At 42.8% G+C, this 25,760-nt stretch overlaps 1 protein-coding gene across 1 annotated transcript in view; it reads left to right on the forward strand.

Moving 5' to 3' along the window:
* Positions 1-11,995: 11,995 nt before the first annotated feature.
* Positions 11,996-25,760, forward strand: part of WDR1 (WD repeat domain 1) — a 30,767-nt gene continuing 17,002 nt past the window's right edge. The window contains exons 1-3 of the mRNA XM_054999273.1: positions 11,996-12,267; positions 12,520-12,641; positions 21,771-21,861. Coding sequence (XP_054855248.1) covers positions 12,252-12,267; positions 12,520-12,641; positions 21,771-21,861 — 229 coding nt within the window. The 5' untranslated portion in view covers positions 11,996-12,251. The remainder of the gene's footprint in view (positions 12,268-12,519; positions 12,642-21,770; positions 21,862-25,760) is intronic.

A 25,760-nucleotide genomic window follows, 5' to 3' on the forward strand; every position in this document is an offset into this window, starting at 1 on the left:
AAGTAGAAAGCAGTTGGTCTCCGGAAAACAGTCTATATTGACAAAGATGTATGCTTCTCTTTCAGGTAGGACCCCACTCTTTGGGGGAGGGACACAAAATATCGTAAGGCACAACAGATTCCCAGGAGGTTGAGAAGTAACAAACCCTGGGAATTTCCGGTTATGGCACAGTGAGGTTGACTGCTCCGAGGGATTCGTCTCTGACAGGAGAGTCAAACCCTGTTTCCCTTTACAAGGGAAAACAAGCTACCAAGAGAGGTGCATGTGAAATTTACAAAGAGAAGGATGAGAGAAACAATATTGAAGGATGTAAGAGACAAAACCCTAAATATAAAAGGAAATGAAGTAAAGATACTTAAGGAGGTACCATGGAACATGAGGCAAAAAAGAAGAGACTACTTTCTCTCTTCAGTACGGAGCCAAAATGAAATGGCCTACCGATGGCTTACTCCAGAGGGTCTCCTTTTCACATACAATAGTCAAAGATTCAAGATTGATTCCATATACAAAGCAAGAGACTTTCTAGACAGGCAAGGGAGAAATCTTAAGAAGGAAAGAAAGGAGAAGAAAAAAACAGAATTTAGGAGAGGAAGAGATCTCACAAGAAAGTTCGAGAGAATCAGAACCGGAACCAGAGGAAGGAACTAAATTATCTCCATTGAAAACAAGAGGACAACACAGACTGGGAGAAGCTGAAACAATACCTGGAGAAGAAATGGGAGGTGGGAGGAAAACTGTGGCAGTTTGAGAACTACTGAAATATAATAAAAGTATAAAAGAGAGGGGTGACTTTACCGGGGGAGGAAGAGAAATGTGAATTTATAAGCAGTTAGATTAATTGATTGAGATATATATAGATATGTATAGGTCAACTGATAGAGAATAATTAATGATAAGGTTTAAACATGAGGATTGACTAACTAACAATATTTTCTTTCTTTGACAAGATTTATATGCACCAAACTGAATGTATAGAAGAGTTAAATTGATTGAGTATCTGAGGAGTTATATAGAATTACCATAAAAAGTTGAAATGAGTAATATATAGAGAACAAATCAAATTGTTTGATTTAAATGTGGGAAATTTTTATGGTTTATGATATATAGGTTTATATAGAATTATTCAAAACTGGAAAATGGGATAAATTGTTTATCTAAAGACGTATAGTTTGGGTGTATAATAATTAAAGGAGTTAATGATGCACTGCTTAATATAATGGAGAATGTATATCTGTTTTAGACAGAGGAATTTAATAGAAGTAAGGGAAAAGGGACAGAGGGTGGGAAAGCTGTTGGAAGTCAACAAAAGGGGGGGAAAGGGAGGGGGTTAGAAACGAAAAATTAGGGGAAAATTGATTGTAATGTAAAAATAAAAATGTTCTAACCCAATAAAAAAATTTTCAAAAAAAAAAAGAAAACAAGAGGACAGAAGAAAAAAATCGATAATAAATCAGAATTGGCAAAAGGAGAAGAAGCAGATGAAGATCCTTTCTATAAACATTAATGGATTAATTCACCGCAAAAAAGGAAGAGAACATGCACAACTTAAGAAGTTAAAAGTAGACATAATCTGTTTGCAGGAGACACATATTAGAGTGATCAGAGAAAGACTGGGGGGAAATTTTGTAGCTTTGGACCAAAGTAAGAAAAAGAGAGATCTTGTAACATGTATTAAGGAAGAATACGATCCAAACGTAGCATATGCATCAGAGGATGGAAGACTACTGCTAAGTTTCAAAAAGAGGAAAAGAAAATATTACGAATATATTTATATGCACCGAATGACCATCAAGAAGTCTTCTTCAGAACAATACAGCAAATATTAAGAAATTATGACTACCCCGAATGCTGTTGGATGGGAGACTAGAACGCAGTATTTGACAGAAAAATAAGACAAAAAAGTTTTAAAACCAACAAAAAGAGTGTCAACACAACTGTCAAAGAATGTTTTACAAATGGCAGAAGAATATAACCTGGTGGATGTTTGGAGAACAAAAAAATCCATTAACAAGAGACTATAACTTCTATTCACAGAGATACGAATTGTGGTCAAGAATAGGTATGTGCTGGGCTTCTGCAACCATGATGAAGGACGTAATGGAGGTGGATATATTACCAAGGACTTCTGCAGACCACAACCCACTAATGGTGCCAATAACAGGAGATATAAAAATTATAACTGGAGATTGAATACATTTCAGTTGAAAAATAAAAACTTTGTCAAAGAAACAAAAAAATTGAACTATTTTTTAAACAGAATATACAACCAGAAATTGCTATAGCAACAGTGTGGGATACAAGCAAGGCCTTCTTTAGAGGACTAGCAATTGGGTTCACTACCCAACAAAGGAAAGAAAAAACAAGATTTCAAGAATTGACAAAGTCTATAAAGAAAAATGAAGAATTAAAGAGGAATCCTACAATGAAAGATCTGAAAACAAAAATGAAAATACTGCAGTATAAAATTAATGAATGTTTGATGGAAGAAATGGCAAAAAAGACCAAATTTGCAAAACAAAACTATTTCAAAAATGCAAACAAACCAGGGAGATTGTTAGCATATAAAATTAGGAAAGAATCAATGAAAATAATAATAAACACAATAAAAGATTAAAAAGGAACAGAGAAATATGGAAAAGACCTAAAAAAGATCATAGAAAACTTCTCTAAAAATTGTACCAGAAATTTGCTCAGAAAAACAGAAGAATTACGTGAAATTAACTACAAACACAAAACTAATGGAAGAACAAAGTAAAATACTAAATGATCCATTTACTGTAAGTGAAGTAACTGAGGCAATTGCAAACCAAAATAGAGGTAAATAACCAGGACTGGATGGTCCCCTATTGGAATACTGTAAAGAATCTCTGGCAATACTTTTTAAACAGCTAATGGAAAAGATCTACGAAGGAGGAAAGATTCTGGACTCATGAAACCAAGCAATTATATCTCTAATTCATAAAGAAAATACAGACCCCCCCCCAAAGAAATCAAGAATTATAGACCTATCTCATTGCTAAATGTGGATTAAAAAATATTTGCCACAATAGTAGCAGCTAGGCTGAAAAAGATATTGAATCAAATAATCCACCAAGACCAAACAGGTTTCCTACCAAGAAGACAGTTAAGAAATAGCATCAGAATAATATCAAATATCTAAGAATACTACGAAGCACACCCAGAAAAACTAATGGCTCTAATATTTCTGGATGCGGAGAAAGCATTCGACAACGTCAACTGGAGGTTCATGGTAGAACAACTAAAGGAGATTAATGTGGGATCAAGTTTATAAATATGATTCAAATGATATATACGGAACAAAAGGCAAAAGTAAGTGTGAATAGGGACTTAACAGAAGATATAAGGGATGTCCTCTATCGCCACTACTATTTATATTGACATTGGAAGTGTTAAATAACGGAATTAGAAAGACAGAAGCAATAAAAGGAAAAAAATAAAAGGAGAAGAATACAAGTTACAGGCATTTGCAGACGACTTGGTATGTATTCTGGAAGAAACAATCTATACAGTATTCTGTATAGAAGCAATCGATTCCTTGATGTAGAAACTAAGAAGATTTGGCAAAATGGCAGGAATGAAACTCAACTACCAAAAAACAAAGATAATTACTAAGAACATGACAAAAATACAAATCAAGAAATGGAGAAATCCGGTTTCCAATGGGGAAAAAAAGTGTAATACTTAGGAATCCACATAACTGGAAGACCATTATCAGAAATTACTAAAAGAAGTTAAAGACGACCTGAATAAATGGAAAGATATGAATATATCTCTCTTCAGCAGAATAGCCACAATTAAAATGAACGTATTACTGAAATACGTGTTTCTGTTTCAGACCATTCCAATTATAAGAAACCAGTAATATTTTCAAGAGTTAAATAAAACAACATCAAAATTCATATGGCAAAGCAAAAGACCGAGAATAGAGAACTTGCAGAACCCCTGTCCATCATCTTCAAGGCCTTCTGGAGGACTGGGTATGTGCCACAAGATTGGAGAAGAGCGAATGTTATCCCAATCTTTAAGAAAGGGAAGGAGGATGACCCAGGAAACTACAGGCCGGTCAGTCTGACTTCTGTTGCTGGGAAGATATTAGAACAGATTTTAAAGGGAACAATCTGTAAGCATCTGAAGGACCGCTCAGTGATCCAGGGAAGTCAGCATGGTTCTGTACCTAACAAATCTTGCCAACCTGGTTTCCTTCTTTGATCGAGTGACCAGCTTACTGGATCAGGGGAACTCTGTTGACGTGATCTATCTGGATTTCAGTAAAGCTTTTGATAAGGTCCCCCATGACATTCTGATGGGCAAACTGGAAGACTGTGGACTGGACTATAGGACAGTTCGGTGGATAGGGAACTGGTTAGAGGACCGCACCCAAAGAGTGGTGGTCAATGGCGTTTCATCAGATTGGAGGAAGGTGTCCAGTGGGGTGCCACAAGGCTCGGTTTTGGGCCCGGTACTTTTCAATATTTTTATCAATGATCTGGATGAAGGGGTAAACAGGCTACACATTAAATTTGCTGATGATATCAAATTGGAAGGAGTAGCAAACACCCAAGAAGATAGAATTAAAATTCAACAGGACCTGAATACTCTGGAAAAGTGGGCAGCTGTGAATAGGATGCAATTCAACAAAGACAAGTGCACAGTATTACATCTGGGCCACAAAATTGGGAAGCACAAATACTGGATGGGGGATACTCTTCTGGGAAGTAGTATACGTGAAAGGAATCTTAGGGTAAGAGTGGACTGTAAATTAAATATGAGCGGTCAGTGTGATGTGGTGGCAAAAAAGGATAATTCAATCTTGGGTTGTATCAAAGGGGCCATAGCGTCGAAATCGCAGGAAGTCATAGCCCCTCTCTATACTGCCTTGGTCAGGCCGCACCTGGAGTATTGTGTGCAGTTCTGGAGGCCCCACTTCAAAAAGGATGTGGACAAAATCAAGAGGGTGCAGAGGAGAGTGACGAGAATGATCAGGGGTCTGAAGACAGCCCTACGAGGATGTTTAGTTTAGAGGACATTGAGGGGGGATGTGATTGCTTTCTTTAAATATTTGAAAAGCTGTCATTTGGAGGAGAGCCAAACAATACGTTTTCAATTCTCCAATTTATCAATTAAAGTGCAAGTGCTACTTAATTTATCAGTGCATACAAGTCAAAATTGAACAATCATTTCATGTCAACGTATATCCTGTGCAATAATAGCAGCAATGAAACATAAAGAGCAGATTACAATCCATGAACATCCTATACATGAAATGTAAGAAATATGATTTACATGCGGCTACACTGTTTGACTACCATAAGTCTCTATGCATTCTGCGGGGACTTAGGGTCCAGAAACCACCTGGGATGTTTGGATCCGATGAAAAGTTTAAGTCTGATTGGGCGGCCATACTGAACAAGTGTAGTCTGGACCTCATGTTGCTCATTATTAGGAAATGCAAAAAGGAGAGTGCTGAGGTGTTGAAGGATATAGAGAAGACAACGGAGACTATTCAGGCGAGTATGCCTTCCACGGAGTTTGAAGCATGTCTAAAGGAGTTGGAACAGGAGGTGCGGCTCTTTGAGAACCGCACCAAGGAGGTCAAAATAAAAAAGTACAAGCGGGGCACTTTAGACTATGCAAACAATAGAGTATATGGCTGGTGGGATATGTCTAGTAATAACAAGGACTCTAATCGTCGGGTGACTTGGGCTGATCCTATCAGGTCCTTCTCTGATCTGGAGACATCAGGGGTGTCCGATAGCTCGGGCGATGAGGGTACGAGCACCCGACACCTCCGGAACAGAATGGTGCCTGTGGGGCATAGACAGGCTTTTTTAGAACGAGGGAGAAAGAAGCCGTATCACAAGATACAACAGAGACCCTAGTATTCAACTTCTCTAAGCGTCCTCTTAACCAGATGGAGCTATCGGTCTTAAATAAGGGTTTAGGATTTGTACCGACACCTAGGTATTTCTCTTTTCAGACGAGATTGGATCTATTTAAATTGTTTCATCAGATTAAACTGAAAGCCTATTTTAATAAGACAGAGGCAGGTGATACAAGGTCTGATTTTGAGTTGCCTAAACGTTTGAGACAAGCTTCTTCATTCATGCCTCCCACTCTTGACTGTAGGATAGAAGCATTTGAGCATATGGTGATGAAGGATGTTGCAGAGCTGGAACACAGACCCCTCCGGGTTTGGCAAAACTTGTCTACAGCTGAGAGGAGAGCAATTAGTTCTTTGAAGGATGATAGGACGATTGTAATAAAACCAGCGGATAAGGGGGGAGGGATTGTGGTTATGGACCATGAGATGTACATTGGGGAAGTTCTGAGGCAATTAGGCGACAACACCTGCTATTTACGCATTCCAGCAGACCCCACGACTCATATTGGGGGTATGATTAAAATAGTGTTAGATGAAGCTAGGGAGTTGGGTGAGATAGATGACCGACTCCATAAGTCCTTGCAAGCTACTGCACCTCGGATCCCCTTATTTTATGTGCTGCCTAAGGTGCACAAACAAGTTTTTCCTCCCTCCGGGCGCCCGATCGTGTCGGGCTGTGGTTCGATTCTTGAACCATTAGCCATCCTTTTGGATTCTATTTTGCAGCCAGCAGTAGCTAAAATTAGACCTTTAATTCATGACACTCGGGACTTCATCCACAGAGTAGAGGGGTTTACCATGGGAAAGGGAAGTGGATTCCTTACCATGGATGTCACCTCCCTCTACACGATCATTCCACATGAAACTGCCAGGGCAGTGGTGGAGGAAGCTCTTACTACTAGCTCTGAGAATCGTTTGCCCACCCACTTCTTGGTCCAGTTAGTTGATCTGGTGTTAGAGAAAAATTATTTCCGTTTTGGAGATTCCTTTTATTTCCAGCTGAAGGGTGTTGCTATGGGGTGCTCTGCAGCACCAGCCATAGCAAACCTATTTATGGGGAGATGGGAAAGTGATCACATTCTGAATCCCTCTAATCCATTTCGGGAGAAGATAGCTCTATATTTTCGCTACATTGATGATCTCTTTTTTGTATATAAAGATATGGATAACGTGGAGCAATTCTGCTGCTGGCTGAATAGTAGAGACCCGAATGTACGGTGTACACCTGGAAACATAGTAGTCAGGAGATCAATTACCTGGATGTTATATCCTATAGAGGGGCAGGTAATAAGATTATGGTTAAAACCTATCACAAAGAAACTGACAAAAATTCTTTCTTGGAGTTTGGATCTTTCCATCCACGGCATCTTAGGGAAAATATCCCTTTTAGCCAACTCCTAAGAATTAAGCGGAACTCTTCGGCTAGGGAAGATTTTGAGAGGGATGGCCGTGAGCTGTGCAGGAGTTTTGCAAGGAGGAATTACCCGGAGAGGGTATTGCGATAGGCTTGGGAACGTGCTAGCTCCAGAAATAGAGAGTCGCTCTTTAATTGTACCACCAAGGAACGTTCCAACAGAATCATATGGGCTTTGGATTATACCCCGCGGGCTAATGCTATTAAAAAGATAGTCTCCAGGCACTGGAATTTAGTTTCAGATATAAGGGGGTGTGAACATCAGCCGATATTTGGTCATCCAATTGATAAATTGGAGAATTGAAAACGTATTGTTTGGATTTCCTGCGGGATTGCCCCTCCTGTTTTTGTCGAGTATTTGCAGGAATAGCCATCCATTCATGCTAGTCATTTGGAGGAGGGCAAGGAGCTGTTCCAGTTGGCAGCAGAGGGTAAGAAAAGTCATGTCCCCAAAAAAGGAGGCGTAGCCTATAGGCGCCCATTGAACAGGAAAATTCAGGCCTCTCTCCATGCACCCAGCCCCATCCTCATGGCCCGAAGGAACACAGGATGGGAACTACCACGGGGGCCAATCCGCATGCACTTCCAGGGTGGGTGTGCCCCCCTCCCTGCACCCAATCACCTGCCCACACACCACAAAACCTCCAGCTGTGCTGCTCATGACCTTAGGGAGGTGAACACATGGCCGGAAGCTTGGCCCACCAGCCTCCTGCTGCGGGAACTTGCGTGGAAGGCAGGAGAGTGGGTACTCACGATGGTGGGCCCTGATTGCACTGGGGAGACTTAGCGGGAAAACTAGGAGAACTTTGCACTTGCTCCAGGGAAGACAGGCAAAGTCCAAAATGTCTGCCTAACTACCCAAGTCTCCTTGCAGGTTATCTGACTCTGGAGTTCCAGCTGGTAAGGTGCGAGGGAGTACTGACGGTTAAGAAGGAGCTGGGGCAGCGGCTAACCCAGCTCACTGATTTGTGCCAGCTGCCCCCCTCACCTGAACTTGCCTGACCACCAGCTTCTTCAGTTAGTAAGAAATGTGGGCCAAAATTTTTATGGATAGACTCGTGATGAGGGTAATTAAGATATAATGAAGAATACCATCTACCGGTTTTAAATTGCAGGAGCAAATGCGCTGTTCCAGAGGTAGTTGTCAGAATCTGCCCTGGAGATAAGCAGACGGCATGGTTTGAAATCGGCTTTGTGTAAATGCCTTTCTCAAAGAGGCACTAGAGAGATCAGCCAGATAGCGGGAGAAAATTTTATTTTTCTTAAACCAAGGGTACCAAGGAGAAATTTAGATATCTCGAAGGGCATCCTGGGCAAAGATCCACTCACTCATATCCCCCAAATCCTAGCACTTAACTACATCCAACGAGGGCAAAGAATACAATTGAGAAATAATGGAAAATAATTTAGGCCACAGGTTCACGTCCTGGAAACAATAGCTTACCAGGTGATCATCAGAAGTACAGACAAGCTTCTTATAACCTCAAGTCTTAGGTTACGATGTGGGGGATTCCCTGGGAAAGGCCAAAGATTTTCTTTAAAAAGGTATTCTGGTTTCTATCTGAGGTAGTATTTTCACATTCCACTCCCAGATTTCCACCTCATACAGCTTAGCAATAACCTTGCCCCAGAAAACCTATCCAAGTTGACACGTGGAGGCAGGAAATAAGAATTCCTCAAGGTCTGTTTTACATGCTTATTCTGAGCCTCGCTTTACATTTATAATGTTTTATATGCATTTCTGTAAATTTATTTAGATCGCTATGATCTGGTTACGAACTATAATGCATACTGATAATGATGAATTATCTTTTTTAAAGCCAATCTGGGGGCCAGGATGGAAGAGTCCTTCATCCATTTTTCTAGTCTTAAGCATAAAATTTACCCAACACAGAAAGAAGACACTGAGCGATAATTTGCAGGATTCTTATAATCCCACTTCTTGTGGATTGGAACAAAAATAGCCTGCCTTCATTGGTGGGGGATATATCCAGATGCAGCTATCACTGTAAATAATTTGGCTAGCATTGTAGCCCACCTGAAGTAATCAGCTCTGAAAAGGTCAGGAGAGATATACCTTATCATCCTTTAATCAATTTGTTAGTGAGACAGTGTCATCTACAGTTACAGGGCCCTATTGAAGCAAGCTATCAAAAAGAGACATTCTCAGAAGCAAAGTTAGCTGTACAGTCACTACCTAAATTATTGAAGTGAGCCTCCCAAATGGCAAGAGAAAACACTGGTACGTCTTCTTTTAGGTTATGTGCTTATCTGACATTGAACCTGAATACTGTTAATTATGCTGACAGCAGAATAACATGTCTATTATATGACAATGTAAAACAACAGAGATTTTTTGTTTTTAATTTATCTTTCCATTAAACCTGAATACCTTTATTCTTTGTGTCTTTCATAAGGAAGCAGTTTAATAAACTTCAAAATTGGTTTACATGTATCACTTCTGACCAAGAGACAGAAAGTTCCACTGTTTAGATTGTTCCTACCTATTGACCTTAACAAATATAAAAAACAAAGCAATATCCAACAAAGACTATTCAATCTACATTCAAATTCCAAAAAAAAGAGATGTCAAAGATTGCAGCAACTATTGGACCATCATATTAATTTTCCACGTGAGCAAATTGATACTCAAATGTTTACTGCAAAGTTTTTCACCAAACAAGGAACAAGAAATGCCAGATGTTCAAGTAGGATTCAGAAATGGAAGATGCACTAGAGTTCTTAATGCAAGTTTATGATGGTGTCTGACACATACCATAGAATTTGTTTGTAGATTTTATAGATTTCAGCAAAGTCTTCAACTGTGCAGATCATGAAAAGCTATGGATGGGGTTAAAAGAAACATGTGCTGCAAAATCTGTTTTATTGTGCAACCTGAACTCTAGACAAGAGGCTACTATTAGGGCAGAAGATGGGGAAACAGCATAGCTTCCAATTGGCAAAAATATCAGACAAGGATGAACTTTCTCTCTCTATTGCTTCAATGTATATGCGGAACATAGCATAGAGAAAGCTGGATTAGATGAAGATGGAGTGAAAATTGGAGAAAGGAACATTAACAATTTCAGATATGCAGATGACATCAGATAGCTTGCAGAAAATAGCAAAAGCTTGGAACTACTGATGAAGGTGAAAAGAGAAAGTGCCAAAGCAGGATCACAGCTGAACATCAAGGAAATAAAAGTAACAACTACTGACAAATTACACAATTTTAAGATTAACAATGAAGAAACTGAAATTGTTAAAGGTTCTCTATTCCTTGGTTCAATGATCAACCAAATGGGAGACTGCAACCAAGAAACTAGGAGCTTGAGATTTAGAATTAGAAAAGATCATTAAAAATAATGTGTCACTGGAGACCAAGATCAAGGTAATTCATACTATGCCAATTCCTCATAACTATCTGTGGACATGAAAATTGGAAATGAAGAAAACTAACATGAAACAAGTTGTTTCATTTGAAACATGGTGCCAGAAGAGTTTTATGTATACTGTAGGTGGTGGAAAACACAAGCAGGTCTTAGATCAAATCAAATCTGAATTCTCCCTGGAATGACAAAACTTGAGGCTACAACATCTACTACATCATCATAAGACAAAACTCACTGGGGGAAAAAAGACTAAGAAAAGTGGACAGTAGTAGAAAAAGAGAAAGACCCAAAAGTATACAGCTTGACTCAATTTTAGATATTATAGTCTTGTGTTGATGATGGTGCTGTTTTGTATTGTTTTTAGTTTTTCAGATGTGTATATGGTTCATGTTGTTAGCCACCCTGAGCCCATTTGCAGGTAGAGTATAAATATGATTTTTTTTAAAAAAGCCACAGCCTCGTTTGCAACACCTGAGCAAGGCTGTTAACGATAGAACATTCTGGATATTGTTTTGTTTTACCACCAGAAAAACCTTTTTTCATAGGCACACCATAACTTAGAAACAACCTGCCAGCAAACAGCACACATACAAGCTATATATAATCTTCCAAACCCCAATTGAGGCCCTTGGGATGTATCAGATCTCAGTGCTTAAAGCAAAGCTTTAGAGCCATTAATAATTATTTCCAGCAAGAATTTTGTTTCTCTAATCATGATGATTCTTCATCGTCCTCTCACACTTTAAATTTAGCTATTTTTATTAGGGAGGGTGACTTCGAAGCTCGTTGACTTGCACCAGTCTATCTTGTTTTTAACGTTGATTTGATTACAGTTTGAGAATAATTGCAGCGTTTACATTTGTGGCGACGACTCCCCTTTCCCCTCCAAGCCACCAAGCCTCGTCTAAACAAATCAACGTTTAAATAAACAAACTGCGTTTCATTTATTTCTCATAACGCGCGCCCTTCAGCATTAGCTCCTCTCAACCTCCCCCCGAAGCAGCAAATGGCGACCACGCTCCCGCGGGGCGAGCTTTAATAGCACCCCGTGCGCATGCGCACCTCCACTCGCGAGAGGCGACCAACGCCGACGCGTTCTCTTTGGACACGGTGAGGGCGGGGGAGAAGAGCTCGGGCGGGCGCGCTCATGTAAGACGCGCGCGCTCCGCCCTCGTCCGCGCGTCGCCGCAGCCCTTCGCCGCTGGCTGGCGGAGGCGGGGCTTCGGTCTTTCCGGAGCGGGCGGGCCCTAGAACTAGCAGGCACGGCAGAAGGGAGGGGGGGTCGGTCCGGCCGCTCCTTCTGCGCGCGCGGCGCGGCTCGAGCAGAGTTGACTATATATGGTCAAAGCCAGGGGGAGAGGAGGAAAAGTGGCGCGAGCGGGCGCTTCCTGGTTGGCGCCGCTGGGAGTGGAGGCGAGCGAGCCGGGCAGGAGCGCCGCCGGCGTGCGTGGCTTCCCCACCCGCGAGCAGCCTCTCGGGCTCGGCTCTCCGTCGCAGCGCGGCCCCTCGTCGCGGGAGGCAGAGCTCGGCAGCGGCCGCCAGGATGCCTTACGAGCCGAGTGAGTGGCGGCTCCGGGGCTGGCGCGGAAGGGCTGGGCGGGCGGGCGGGCGGAGGCGGCGAGCGCTTGCAGGGCCAGGGGGCGGCGGGGCTGTCAGGCTCCCCCGCCCGGGAAAGCAGCGGCGGCGGCAGCCCCGGACCGCTCCCCGCCGGCGCGTCTCCTCCTCGGGGGCCAGCAACAAGTGCCGGCGGCGCTCGCCTGCGGAGGCTGCCCCGAGTCACGCGTCTCTCTCTCTCTCTCCCCCCCCCATAGGAAAAGTCTTCGCCAGCCTCCCCCAGGTGGAGCGGGGCGTCTCCAAGATCCTCGGGGGAGACCCTCGAGGCACCAACTTCCTCTACACCAACGGGAAATGTGTCGTCATTCGCAACATCGATGTAACGTATCCTCTCCTCCTTCCCTTTTCCACCAAAATGTTTCTTTTTTGAGGAGGGGGTCCTGCGGTGGCTGGAGAGAACCCTGGAGGGGGGGGTTATTTGTTATTTCATTAAATTTATAACCCGCTTTCCCAGCAAGTGGGCAACAACTATCAAAAAGCACGTTAAGATCTATTAAATCTATTAGTTATGTTGAAATGTAATGGTTTAATTGATGTTTTAGGTATTAATGGTCTGATAGGTCATTTGTAGGGGTTTTAATCATACGGATTAATAACTGTATTACGTTTGTGGATCCGAATGTTTTAGATCTGTATTTGACAGGTTGCATAAAAAAATTTAAAAACAGGAAAAAAACATTAAAACCATAAAAATCCGTGCAAGAGGCAGCAGCATTTAGCTGTGACCCATGTGCCAAACCCGATCGAATACATCCAGTGAGATGGGTAATGGCATACCTGTTTGGTGGGTTGGGAGTGGGAGGAGGGGGCGGTATTTTCCACTCAACAGGAGACCTGCCCCCCCCAAAAAACCAAACCCAGAGCCCACCCAGCCCCCAGTCTTAGCCTGGCGGAACATCTCCATCTTGCAAGCTCAGCAAAAAGATAGTAAATCCTGCCAGGCCCTGGTTTCCACTGACAGAGAGTTTCACCAGGTGGATGCAAGGCCCAAAAAGGCCCTGGCCCTGGTTGAGGCCAGGCAAGCATCCTTAGGACCACCAACAGCTGTTTATTAGTTGACCTAAGTACGTTCTGGGGTGTATATGTTGGGCCAAGTACTAGGAATGATGCCATGGGAGCTGCTAATGAATAACGGGTGAAGCTGCAGGGGGGAGAAGGAAGAGGTAGCGGAGGGGTGCAGAGCCCCAGCGCGCCTGTTTCCGGAAAGGCCTTGGGAGGCGTGGGGCAATATTAATTTAGTCAATCATTCTATGACAATTAAGGCCCATCTCTGCTCTCCTGCTGAGTTTTTCCTCGTTTTGCAAGCCGCACAGCTGGAATCCAAGAGGCGTTTCCTACTGTAGAGTAGTATCTGTGTTCAGAGACCCACAGAGACCGTTTTTGTCTGTGAAAACCTAATTGGTAGTCATAAGTCACTTGTTAATGTTGGTGTGTCGGCAGCTGAAGTTCTAAGGGACCTTTGCTTACCCTGGTCAATTTTGCACGAACCGTAGTTGAGTCATAGGAGATGTTTCTCATGCAGGGCACTGCCCCGCGCACACCTTTCTCTCAGGTGCTCCAGTGTCCCTTATTTGGACCAAGCCAGATATGGGAAACCGGAGCTTTTATGAGTGAACATGGTTAACATTTCTAGATACTGTATGAATAGTAAATGAATGAAATCCTGCCTTCAAGTCATAGTTGACTTATAGTGATCCCTAGCAGGGTTTTCATGGCAGGAGACTAACAGAGGTAGTTTGCCGTTGCTTGCCTCTGCAACCCTGGTCTTCATTGGAGGTCTCCCATCCAGTTACTAACCAAGGCCAACCCTACTTAGCTTATGAGATCTGACCAGATCAGGTTCTCCTGGGCTGTGCAGGTCAGGGCTATTATTAAAGGATATATTAAAATATATCTTTTTTAAAAAGTGCTGAAATGTTGGTAGCTGTTCTCTGTACCACATAGACTCCATTGCTCAACTATACTACACTACCTAAAACAGGTGCCATAGGAAGGGGGTGGTCTGTAGGCAACTCCTCCAGTAGTGCAAGAGTGCATTGAACAGATCCTGCAGTAACCTGATGTTGGGTAGGAGATGACAAGGCAGGGCTCAGAGTGGCAAGCACAAGGGGAGTGGAGAGCCTTGGCCCTTCCCATGGGTAATTCCCACTCAAGCCAAGTGGTGGCAGCAGCCATTAAAGAGGAGCAAAAACCTCTGGGAGGGTGGGGGGAATACCATGTGGGTGGTACATGCCAAGCGGAGGCCTGATTGGTCACTGATGAACCCCAGAGGACAAGAAGAGGCAGTGCTCGTGGGTCAGTGGGGTACTTCTATTGAGACATATATAGTATGCATCTGTTCACACTTCTGGCATAGAGCCAAACCTTTCGTGATTTAAACTTTATTATTTGAAATTACTCTTGGAAAGTTCCTCTATCTGTTCTTAAAAGATGTATTTTTAGAAAATTACTACATTGATCTTGTGGATGATGTAGAATTGGCCAGAAACATCTAATCTGTATTTTTGTGTAGTGTTAGCTGTGAGATTCTTATAATTCTGATGTCATGTGTAGACCGAGTGCTTGTTTTCAGATGTGCCATTTTAAAAAATGGGTCCCTCAATTTTTTTTTTTGCCAAAAATGAGCACCCTTTTCCCCTCAACATGACTAGCTCAGGTCCTTCTCAAGCTCTTTGAACTCCTTGGAAAAGCAGATCCTCTGTAACAATCTCAGTGCATTTTGTAAGCCTTCAAGGCAACTCCAAAAGCTTAGTGTGATGTCAGAGAGAAGACTCGTAGAGCAGGCTGTCAGCTGAGACCAGCTAAAACTTGGGCACCATTAAGAAACACAAGGTGGTATGAAGGTTGCCCATCTGCATTATAGGCAACATGAATTTGTGACGTGCCTGGGCAGTAGCAGGCAAGCTGATGGGCCAGGCTATGAGATGGTAGAACCACTCGCTTGAGAGATCATTATCCCACCTTTCCCAGGAAAGGTGTTGGTGACAACCGTCCTGTGCCACCCTCTTGTGTGCTATAATAAATGCTGCTGCTTCTAGTCTACTGAGGCATTAAGTGCAAAGCTGTCTTTGGGTTTTTGTACAGAAGAACTTCCAGTCTATGAGATTCACCCAATACAGTTTCGTTACATTTGTGAGAACTAGGTTGGTGGGCTCTGACAACCTTTCCTGTGGCTCCATGTAGGCAATGTAAGAATTGACCTGCATTTGGGCGTGAATATAGTTTGTAGCTTTGCTTGCACACTTCCCTCACTCCTGAACTTCCCTTTACAAGAGGTCCATGTTCTTTGGGGGCGAGGGCAAGAGAGAACAGGAACCTGTGAATGCAGAGGCAAGCCATATTGGAGATTGATCACAGTTTGGTAGCAGTGTTTTGTGATGTCTGAATGCAGCCTGGACCCCTGATGGGTTGACTCTTTGTCTGCTGAAAGCTGTCTTTTCCAGAACAATCTCCCATAATGTCAGATCAACTGTTAAGTCTGTTTAGAGAAAGCTTTAAGCTGCTTTTTGATGATTAATTTCAGTTTGGGAGTGCCAGATTGCTTTAAGCAGGGGGTGAGGCAGCCGCCTAGCCTTGCTTTGTGCTTGTGAAGCAAACTGGGGGGGGGGGGCAGCGAAGATGGCTTATCATGTGAGTGTTTTATGACAGACTTTCAGAACTTTGGGGGAGGGGGTTAGAATATTGCCCTGGCACCCAAAAAAATGTGCGTAATGCATGGCATTAACAGTAGAATTTTAATAACCAGGAAGTCATGATTAGCTATCACCAGGGCTTTTTTTGTGCAGGAACGTGGTGGAACGGAGTTCCGGCACCTCTTAAAAATGGTCACATGACCAGCGGCCCTGCCCCCTGATCTGCAGGCAGAGGGGAGTTTAGATTGCCCTCCACGCAGCGGCGCGGAGGGCAATCTAAATGCCCCTCTGTCTGAAGATCAGGGGGCAGGGCCGCTGGTCATGTGACCATTTTCGCCGAGGGCAATTTAAACTTTAAAAAACTCCCCCCTTGTTCCAGTTGGCTCAAAGTGACGTCACTGTTCAGTCCTGAGTTCCACCACCTCTTTTCCCAGAAAAAAAAGCCCTGGCTATCACAGAAGTATGATGACCCACAAAATAACTTCCATTTATATGAAAAAATAATAAAATTATCCCTGAATTTTTCATCAGAAAAATTACTGGAGTATTTCAATAGTAGTAGTACAAAGTCAGCCATTTTGGGTGGATTTACAAATATTTTGTTACTATATAATTACAGTGGCAGCTGCTGCTTTAAAAAGTTTATATTGCTGTCCTTTGCCAAATGATCAGGTTGCTCAATAGTTTAAGCTACATGATCCATCTCATCAAGTAAAGCACTAAAAAAGAAGCCACATAACAGCATTAACCAGTAGGGAAAAGTTAAACCGTAATCTCTCGTAAAACACTGATACCCATTCACAGATACCCTTTCAGCTCCCAATATGCACATTGAGTGTTTCCTGATGTGCTTTCTTTGCTGACCGTAATCAGCAATCCTGGCTACATTGTGCTCCACATTAAAGTTCTGTAAAGACTTCCATAGGACTGCATTACCAACTGCATGAATATTTTACCTCCCTGGCTCCCTCGCCCAGCAAATGGACCGCAGGCTGCTACAAGTATCTCTGGTTTCAGTGCTTGAAAGGACATTGTAGGAATTAAATAGACATTAGGACATTGTAGGAGTTAAAGCTGGATGTTTGCTTTAATTGCATTTAAATCTGTTTTCTTGATTTTTTTTAAAAAAAGTCTCTGTTAAGCTTCTTTCAGACCTTTCCAGGTGTGTCTTTCTGGCATCGGTTTCTTTTTAAAATGTGTTTTCTCTCATTTGTATGTTTTCTGCTTGAAAAGGTTGTGCTAGGTAGTACTGAAATAGAAATGATTGAATCCTTTATGCTCCACCCTCAACCCCAACCTTTTAAAAGTTGATTAACTTAAATAACAAAGGAATTTGACCTTGTACTGGAATTCTCGGCTTAGTCAGTTCTAGTTCCCTCTTCTGCTTGCCACAGTAGATTATTTTTGTATCGTTTATGTTTGTCACAGACAGATCCTAACTTGTAGTTACTTAGAAGTCAGTCCTGTTGCTCACTTACTGTAGTGTCTTTTGGGGCTTACAGTTCTGGACGGCCTTCAGCAGAATCAAAATAGTAACTTTCCTGGCGAGGGTGGATGACTTGTCTTAACACTGGGCCTAACGAACACATTCATGGCGCTTCGATGACTCAGTAATGAGCAATAGAGTGATTAATCAGGCAAGCAAGTTACCTGTATGTTTGTGTAGTGGGTTGCTGGAAGAACAGAAAAAAACCCACTTGCTTCAGTCAGTGAGGCATGAATCTCGGGAAGCATTATATGTGCAGCAATTGCTCCCTGGATCAATTATTTCTGGGTGAAAATGGGAGTGAGAATGTAGATGGGCTCGTGCAGATTCTGAAAGTACAGTCAGTTCTGGCCCCACCATCCAAAGATTTGGCAGGTGGTTTCCAGTCGTTGAACCTCTGCAACTTCATACCGGGTGCACCTCTTTTTTTCCCAGCTTGCTTTTACCTGTCAGGCTCTTTCTTCTGATCTTCTGTCTTTGCCTTCAGGCTTCTTCCTGACTGCTCCCAGTTTTTCTTTCTCCTTTGCCCGGCCCCTGCCCTGTCCTAGTTCCTTCTTTCTGCCGCCTTTCTTTTGTACCTACTGTACTCCTCAGGATCTGAGCAGGTCAGCAAATGGCAGCCAGAGATTGCTTGCCCACCTGCCCCACACCTCGGACACATTAAGGCACCTCAGCCAGCTTCTCCTAGATGTTTCACTGCTACAAAAAAAATCCTTGGACAATACACTATAAGTACACAAAGTTACTGTGAAGTACTTGTTTCTTAATGTTCTAACAAATTAAACCCTTTTCAGAAGCTCATTTTTGGCACACCGGTGATACACAGGAGAAGTGTGGGGTTTCCATGATCCTGCTGACGCACACAGTTACCATTTTGTATGACCAGGACAATGCATACTTTTCCATGCCCTTAGAGTTCTGGTATGTACAAATTCATACCATTAAAAAACCTCAGTATGCATACTGAAGATGCAAACTGCAGACATTGCCCTGTTCATACAAAACGACAGCTGAGATCACGTGTAGCGGGAGGACCATGGATGGGGCACCCTGCCGTTAGTGATGGTTGGTGAACCCAAATCAGATGTTTGCAAAGGGCTTGAATCACAGAGTTGGAAGGGGCCATACAGACCTTCTAGTCCAACCCCCTGCCCAATGCAGGATGAGCCTAAAGCATCCCTGACAAATATTCATCCAGCCTCTTCTTGAAAACTGCCAGTGAAGGGGAGCTTACCACCTCCCTAGGCAGCTGATTCCACCTTGGAACTACTCTGACCATGAAAAAGTTTTTTCCTAATACCCCGCCGGTACATTTCTGCATGTAATTTAAGCCCATTGCTTCGGGTCCTTCCCTCTGCTGCCAACTGGAACAGCTCCTTGCCCTCCTCCAAATGACAGCCTTTCAGACATTTAAAGAGGGCAATCATGTCCACCTTCAATCTCCTTTTCTCCGAACTAAACATTCCCAAGGCCCTCCATCCTTGCCTCGTAGGGCTCTGTCTCCAGACACCTGATCATCCTCGTTGCTCTCTTCTGCACCCTCTCAATTTTGTCCACATCTTTTTTTGAAGTGAGGCCTCTGGAACTGCACCCAGTACTCCAGGTGCGGCCTGACCAAGGCAGTATAGAGAGGGACTATGAGCTCCTGCAATTTCGATGCAATGGCCCTTTTGATACAACCCAAGACTGAGTTTGCCTTTTTTGCCACCGCATCACACTGACTGCTCATATTTAGTTTACAGCCCACTCTTACCCCAAGATCTTTCGCATACACTACTACTCAGAAGTGTATCCCCCATCCAGTATTTGTGCTTCCCATTTTTGTGGCCCAGATGTAATACTGTGCACTTATCTATGTTGAATTGCATCCTGTTCACAACCGCCCACTTCTCCAGAGTATTCAGGTCTTGTTGAATTTTAACTCCCATCTTCTTGGGTGTTTGCCACTCCTCCCAATCTTCTTCTCTGTCTCTTGACTTAACTATTCACCAGGAAAGAGCCTGTTCTGTCTCTTGCTATCTTGCCCTTCAAGGAGTTCAGGGTAGTGAACATACCTCTCTCCCTCAGTGGTCTTTGCAACAACCCTATGAGGTAGAGTAGACTGAACACCTGGCCCAAAGTCATCCAGTGAGCTTCCAGACCCATGTCTGACAGTAGCTGCTCCATCATCCTGGCACTCTTCTGCTCTTAGAACGGCACGTAGTTCTTTTATTTTGGTAGAATGTTGTGTTTATGTATAAAAATTGCCATAAGGTTAATCACCAGTAGGGGAAAAACTGAGGGTGGATGGGAAACACAACCTTTGTATTCATGAGGCTCTGAGCTGAATTTATTTATTTTAAAATGAAAGGAGTGTATTCAAATGAATACACTCAAATACAAATGGTGATACTGCTCTAGAAACACAGTCTCTGGCCATATTTTCTTCTGAACCTCCATTGCACGATTCTAAGAATTCTTAGATATTCAGAATTTTAACATCAAGAACATGAACTTAGGAAAACCTTCACTATCACTTGCTTACTGTAAACATATGTTTAAGGTTCTTCTCAGTCCAGACTGTTTGTATTGTTTATAGTAATGTTACGGTGCTTACAGCCATCTCCAAGATATTTGGGCTAAGTAGGGAAACTTGCTGTCTTCTGCAGATAGCCTGTGTCCTTTAAATCTGCAAACCAAAGGACTGCAAAAGATACCTCTTTGCTGTCGAAGACACCAGAAACTTATTTTCATGAGTTTGCAACGATCAAATAGCAATAAAACTTTATTAATAATTTAGTAAGGTAAAATAAACAGCATAAGGCTAACAATAAACTATCTGAAGAAGTGAGCTGTGGCTCACAAAAGCTCATACCCGACCACTGATTTTGTTAGTCTTATAGGTGCTACTGGACTCTTGCTCGTTTCAGCTGGAATAAACAAAACTGCATGTCTTATATGTCAGGGAAGTGGGCAAAGCCTAGTGGGACTTGTGGTTGGTAGGGAGTTCCCACATTGAAACAACCACTGTCCGAGGAACAGGTAGGCTGTGGGCTTCCCACCAGGGGTAGAAGTAAATGTGACTGTTTTGGTGGATGGTAATTGTGAATGTTCCTTGATAACGGATAGCCCAGGTGAGCCTGATCTCATCAAATCTCAGGAGCTAAGCAGGGTCGGCCTTGGTTAGTTATTGGGTGGGAGACTTCCAGTGAAGACCAGGACTGCAGTGGCAGACCACCTCTGTTAGTCTGTTGTCATGAAAACCTCATTAGGGGTCGCTGTAAGTCAACTATGACTTGACAGCACTCTCCATCATCACCAGTTATGAACGTGGCTCTCCATGAGATGTGGAGTGAGTGCCATTGCTCTAGAATGGACTTAAAATGAAGCATAAAAACGTATCGTTTGCCACCCCAAAGATGGCCAGGGCCTCTGCTTTTAAATAGATTGTTTGTTGAAGGCCTTTTTATATGCATCATCTTTGTATAGCGAGCTTCTGAAATACCTTGAGCTGTGAATGGGTTGCTAAATCTGGCGTGTTCCGAAGAACAGTCACTCGTCTTCGAGACCAAAATTATAGGCCAATGAGACTGAGCTGCAGTGGACGGATGGACTGCCTTTTTGACCTGGTTGCTTGTTCTTGACACTAGCCCTCATCCGTAGAGGTGGTCCAGCCCCTCATTAAAGTCAGGCTTCATGGGTTTTCCTCTTCCACTACATAGGCTTTGTATGTGTGGGACCAGATTCCACATTAGAGCTTTTACATATGTGGGTTTCTGTGCAGCCAGGATTCTTTACTCCAACTCATGGAAAATATCTTCTGGGCAGGGCTACTGCGTTTAGGAAGGCAGAAAAGTTTTGTTCCATTAGGCCATCAAGAAGTTAAACTTTGTGGCAGTGACTCACTAGCCTTATACTGTTCCATTAACAGCCTTCAACCATGCCCAAATCAACACAACTGGACATGCCAGTCCAGTTCCTAATCAGCGTGGCTCTTGAGACTCTGGCGTTGACCATGGAATACGAGCGGTAGGGTAGGAGAAAATAATGCCATGATGAGCTCGGCATTGGGGCAGTGTTGGGGGCTTGATTGACGAGCCTGTGAGCCATTTGTGGTTCAGATGATGCTTGGCAGGGAGTGTTCCCAGGGGGCAAAAGTGAATCATTGGTTTTGTAACCATCAGTTAGGTTACGGCAAGCATCTTTCTTGTACGAGCTCTTCCCAAAGCACAGCGGTAGAGCAGAACTTTCGACCCTCTCTGTCTTCTGAAAGGGGCTTTGAGCAACTGAAGGGAACCTTTCTCAAATACCGATTTTCAGGTCTGCATTTTGAAATAATTCTTTTTTATAGAATCCTGCCATCGCTGATATCTACACAGAGCATGCCCATCAAGTGGTCGTTGCCAAGTATGCGCCCAGTGGCTTCTACATTGCATCTGGAGGTACAGTATCATCCCAGTCTGCATGTCTTCATTTAAAAAAAAAAAATGTGAATTCAGCCAACCTTGCTGATGCTCGCTTCCCTATGAACTATTTTGAGGGACTTCATGTTGTAAGCTTACACCTGTCGTGTGCATGATTTGAAATAATTATGTATGTGAAGCTCTTAAAACACACTTTAAAGCCCTCTGTAAATGTTATGCGGTAGCTAAAACAGTTGTGAGCCTGCAGTATATGGAATCCCTTATTTCCTTACTTCTGCAGCTAAGTAGGGACTAATAGTCCCATATCTGTGGCACTCTCCATAAAAGTAATAAATCTAATAAGCTATACATGTTATGCTAATCATGTTGCTAGGTGTGGGAAAGAGCAAGCTATAGGCATCTGCTGTGCCCATATACGGACTCCCAAATATGCCCATATACGGACTGCCAAATATTTATTTAAACAGCCTGCATCTGGACTATTTTAATGACTTTTAAAGATTATTATTGATTTTATGGTTTTGATTGATTCACTGTGTTTTATGAAGGTTGTTAGCCGCCCTGAGCCCATTTGTGGGGAGGGCAGGGTATAAATCAAATCAATCAATAAATAATAAACAAGGAGTTTAGTGGCGTACCAATGCCTTGCCCCTGTAATTGGTCTATCCTCCCCCTGGCTTTTGTTATGTCACTAGATGTTAACATTTTCAAACTTTATCTTTCCAGCCATTAGGCTTAAACGCTTGTTTTTAGTAAGGAAAAGATTACTTTGAAGCTCAGTTAGGACTGGAGTCCAGTACCAAATTCAGTCTGCGCTTGTGTTAGCCAAGCTATGTTGATAAATACCTTGACTATAACTAGTGACTTCATGGTCCAATATCAGTATGAACTTGAAAAATACGTTTGACTTCAGGGGATATGAAATCAAGATACTGTACTATTGCTTTCTTCCATTTTTTAAAAACTTGGCCAAGATGTAATATTTTTGGATGTAAACGTGAGGTTAGCTTATAAACTCAGTATCAGTTCTTTTCAGTATGAACAAAAAATGAATGTAAATATGCAGACAAGCAACTTTAGAACACTGTACAGTTTTGAAAAAGGGACGCATTACTGCAGAGCTACACAGTAGCACTACTTGGTTGGACTGCTAAGTAGCACTACTAAGAGGTGCGTTGTGATAAATGAAGGCCGCAGCACAGGCTCTTCATGTGCTGTGGTGAAAGGTAGAATCAGTTGGCTCAGCAGCCTGGCACTATGGGCCAAGTTACAAGTGACGAATGACACAGGTTGGACACTCGTCAGCTTCCCTCAAGTTTTGATGGGAAATGTAGGCGTCCTGGTCTTGCAGCTGGGCTCTCCGACTGCTGTCCAATGGACTTTTCAACTGTCACTTGCCCAACATTCTGCCAAGCTGCCTACATTTCCCGCCAAAACTTGAGGGAAGCTGACAAGTGTCCAACCTGTGTCATTCATCGGCCCTCAGGGTGAGCACATGGGTGTGGCATGAGGTCAGAATGCTGTTCTGATCCATTGAGGAGGGCAGGAGCAAGGCCTTCTTCGTAAATCTTGGTCCCAGTTTATCACCTGTTGTAATTCCAGATCTCATTATCTAATTTAAAATTGGTAGAAGACTTAATTCTTTGGAAGGTAAGATTGTTCCTCAGTAAAATGTGATTCTATGCCCCAAAGGCTTAAAATTAAAGGAATTACATTGGCTGTGCCTGTCTTTTAAGCCACTGGCTTTCTCCAACGAGTTCTGTACGGAGAGTCAAAGTCTGAACCTTCAAACAGTATTCTCGTTGGCTCCTTAGAGAGTGACCTGCTTCTTAGAAACTGCAGAAGGCTGCCTGTGCAGTGGTAGATAATGATAGGGTAGGATTTGCAAACAATCCCTGCTACAGCCTCCATTTAAATAGGCAGGTATTATATAGATCAGGAAGTCAGCAGAAGGGAAAAGCAAACTCCTCTAAGCAAGAGAGATGCTGTGCAAACATAGCAATAGTTTCCCTGCCTGGTTTGCAAAGGCTTATGCAAAACCAGGCAAATTTTGGGATACGGAGCTATATCTTCTAGCAGGCTTTTGGAAGCTCTTCTTTTTCCCTAAGTCAAATCAGCGAGTACGTATCTATCTTATGAACACTGCAAACCTAAGGGAATTTCTAATGAGCTGTAAAACATAATCAAAAAGTAATTTCAAGTGGTATGAATATGTTAATTTACATAAGGCAAGTACAAGCTTTTTAAGACCATGGTAAGCAGTGTGTGTGTGGCCCAGCAATATCCTATAATGTTTTATTCAAAAGTGCTCCAGTAGTAATTTAACATTTTATAGTATCAGTTGGGTGGCTATGTTGTTCTGCAGTGGAAAAGCAACATCTGAGCCAAGCAGCACCTTAAAGCAAGATTTTCAGGGTATGAGCTTTCAAAAGCCAAAGCCCTCTTTTTCAGTATCTGACAAAGGGAGCTTTGACTCTTGAAAGCTTACACTTGAACTGGAATCCTGCTGCTCTATAGATTCAATTGCAGTTGCCCCTGAAGTACTTGTTTCTTTTTATACCGGGTGATCTTAAAATTCTACTTGAAAGGGCTATTATCTATATGTCTGTTTTTATATATCTGTTTTTATCCCACCCTTTATCTAAAAAGTTTATGAGCAGCATACATGGATTTCACCCTGCTTTTTGCCTAGTCACAACAACCTTGTAAGGTAGATTAGGCTAACAGGTTGAAGGTTGCCCAGTTTGCTTCATGGCTAGATGGGGAGGTTTGAACTTGAGTCTCCTAGGTCCTAGTCTGCTACTTTAACCCTTGTATCACACTGTTTTATTTTTGTTGGTATTTACTAGTATTATGTTAGGAATATTCTTTGTAGCTTTTTAGTTGACTATCTTGTTCAAAAAATAATAATACTCACTTTATATACCGCCCTTCAGGACAAGTTAACGCCACGCTCAGAGTGGTTTGCAAATTGTGTTGTTGTTATTCTCATAACAATCAACCTGTGAGGTGGGTGGGGCTGAGAGAGCTGAGACTGACCCAACGTCACCCAGCTGGCTTCAAGCGGGGGAGTGGGGGGGGGGAAGTGTGAGCAAACACAGTGATTCTACTCATTTGCTTCAGGCCATGTTGAAGGGAGCTTATTGTGCTCCCATCACTAACTAGACAAAACCAGTCTCTTGTAGAAATTAGATTGTTGGACTTGGACAGGGAGTCCTGTGTTTGAATCCCTAGTTTTCCATGGAAGCTTGCTGGGGGACCTTTGGCCAGTCACAGTCTCAGCCTAATCTATCTACAGGACTCTAACAAAAAAAATGAGTCCTAGTAGGGGAGAAAGCCGAGTATAAATAAAAGTTTAAAAGGTCAAAAATAAAAATTTGCAAGTGTCCTGTCAGTCAGAATTAGAAAGGGTAGCTTGAAATGTGTTTAAAAGCATAGTTTTATCTGATGTGTGATTGGCTGTGTCCGTGCATTTTTTAAAGGTGCTAGTACTTGCCTGCTAGTGCCTCTAGTCATACTGCCAGCTGGCTCCTCCCTACCCCTGGTCCATCTGTCCAAGATGCCTCCAGTCCCCATTTTCTCTTCTGTGGCCGGTGTCTGCTGGAGGCTGGGCTGATAGCTCAGCCGTGGCTTGATCATTATTTCCCATGCTCTTCATCCCTAGTCGTTCCTGTTAATGACATCAGTGGGTCCAGTGGGATACTAGACCGTCTGCCATGGACAGGCACAAACCTCAGGCCCACTTGCCACCTACTCTGTGGCCCCAAGCTCCATGAACTAAAAAGATGTCAGCATTGGTGCACATTGGCACAGAAAAGCTCTGGCTATAGTTAGCAGCCCCCTAATACCAGCATGGGAAGCAGAGAAGCAGCTCTCAGTCATGGTCTACCTGTACATGTCAGAGTTCAAAGTGTTCC

The sequence above is a fragment of the Eublepharis macularius genome, chromosome 15, assembly GCF_028583425.1.
Source record: "Eublepharis macularius isolate TG4126 chromosome 15, MPM_Emac_v1.0, whole genome shotgun sequence".
NCBI lineage: Eukaryota > Metazoa > Chordata > Lepidosauria > Squamata > Eublepharidae > Eublepharis > Eublepharis macularius.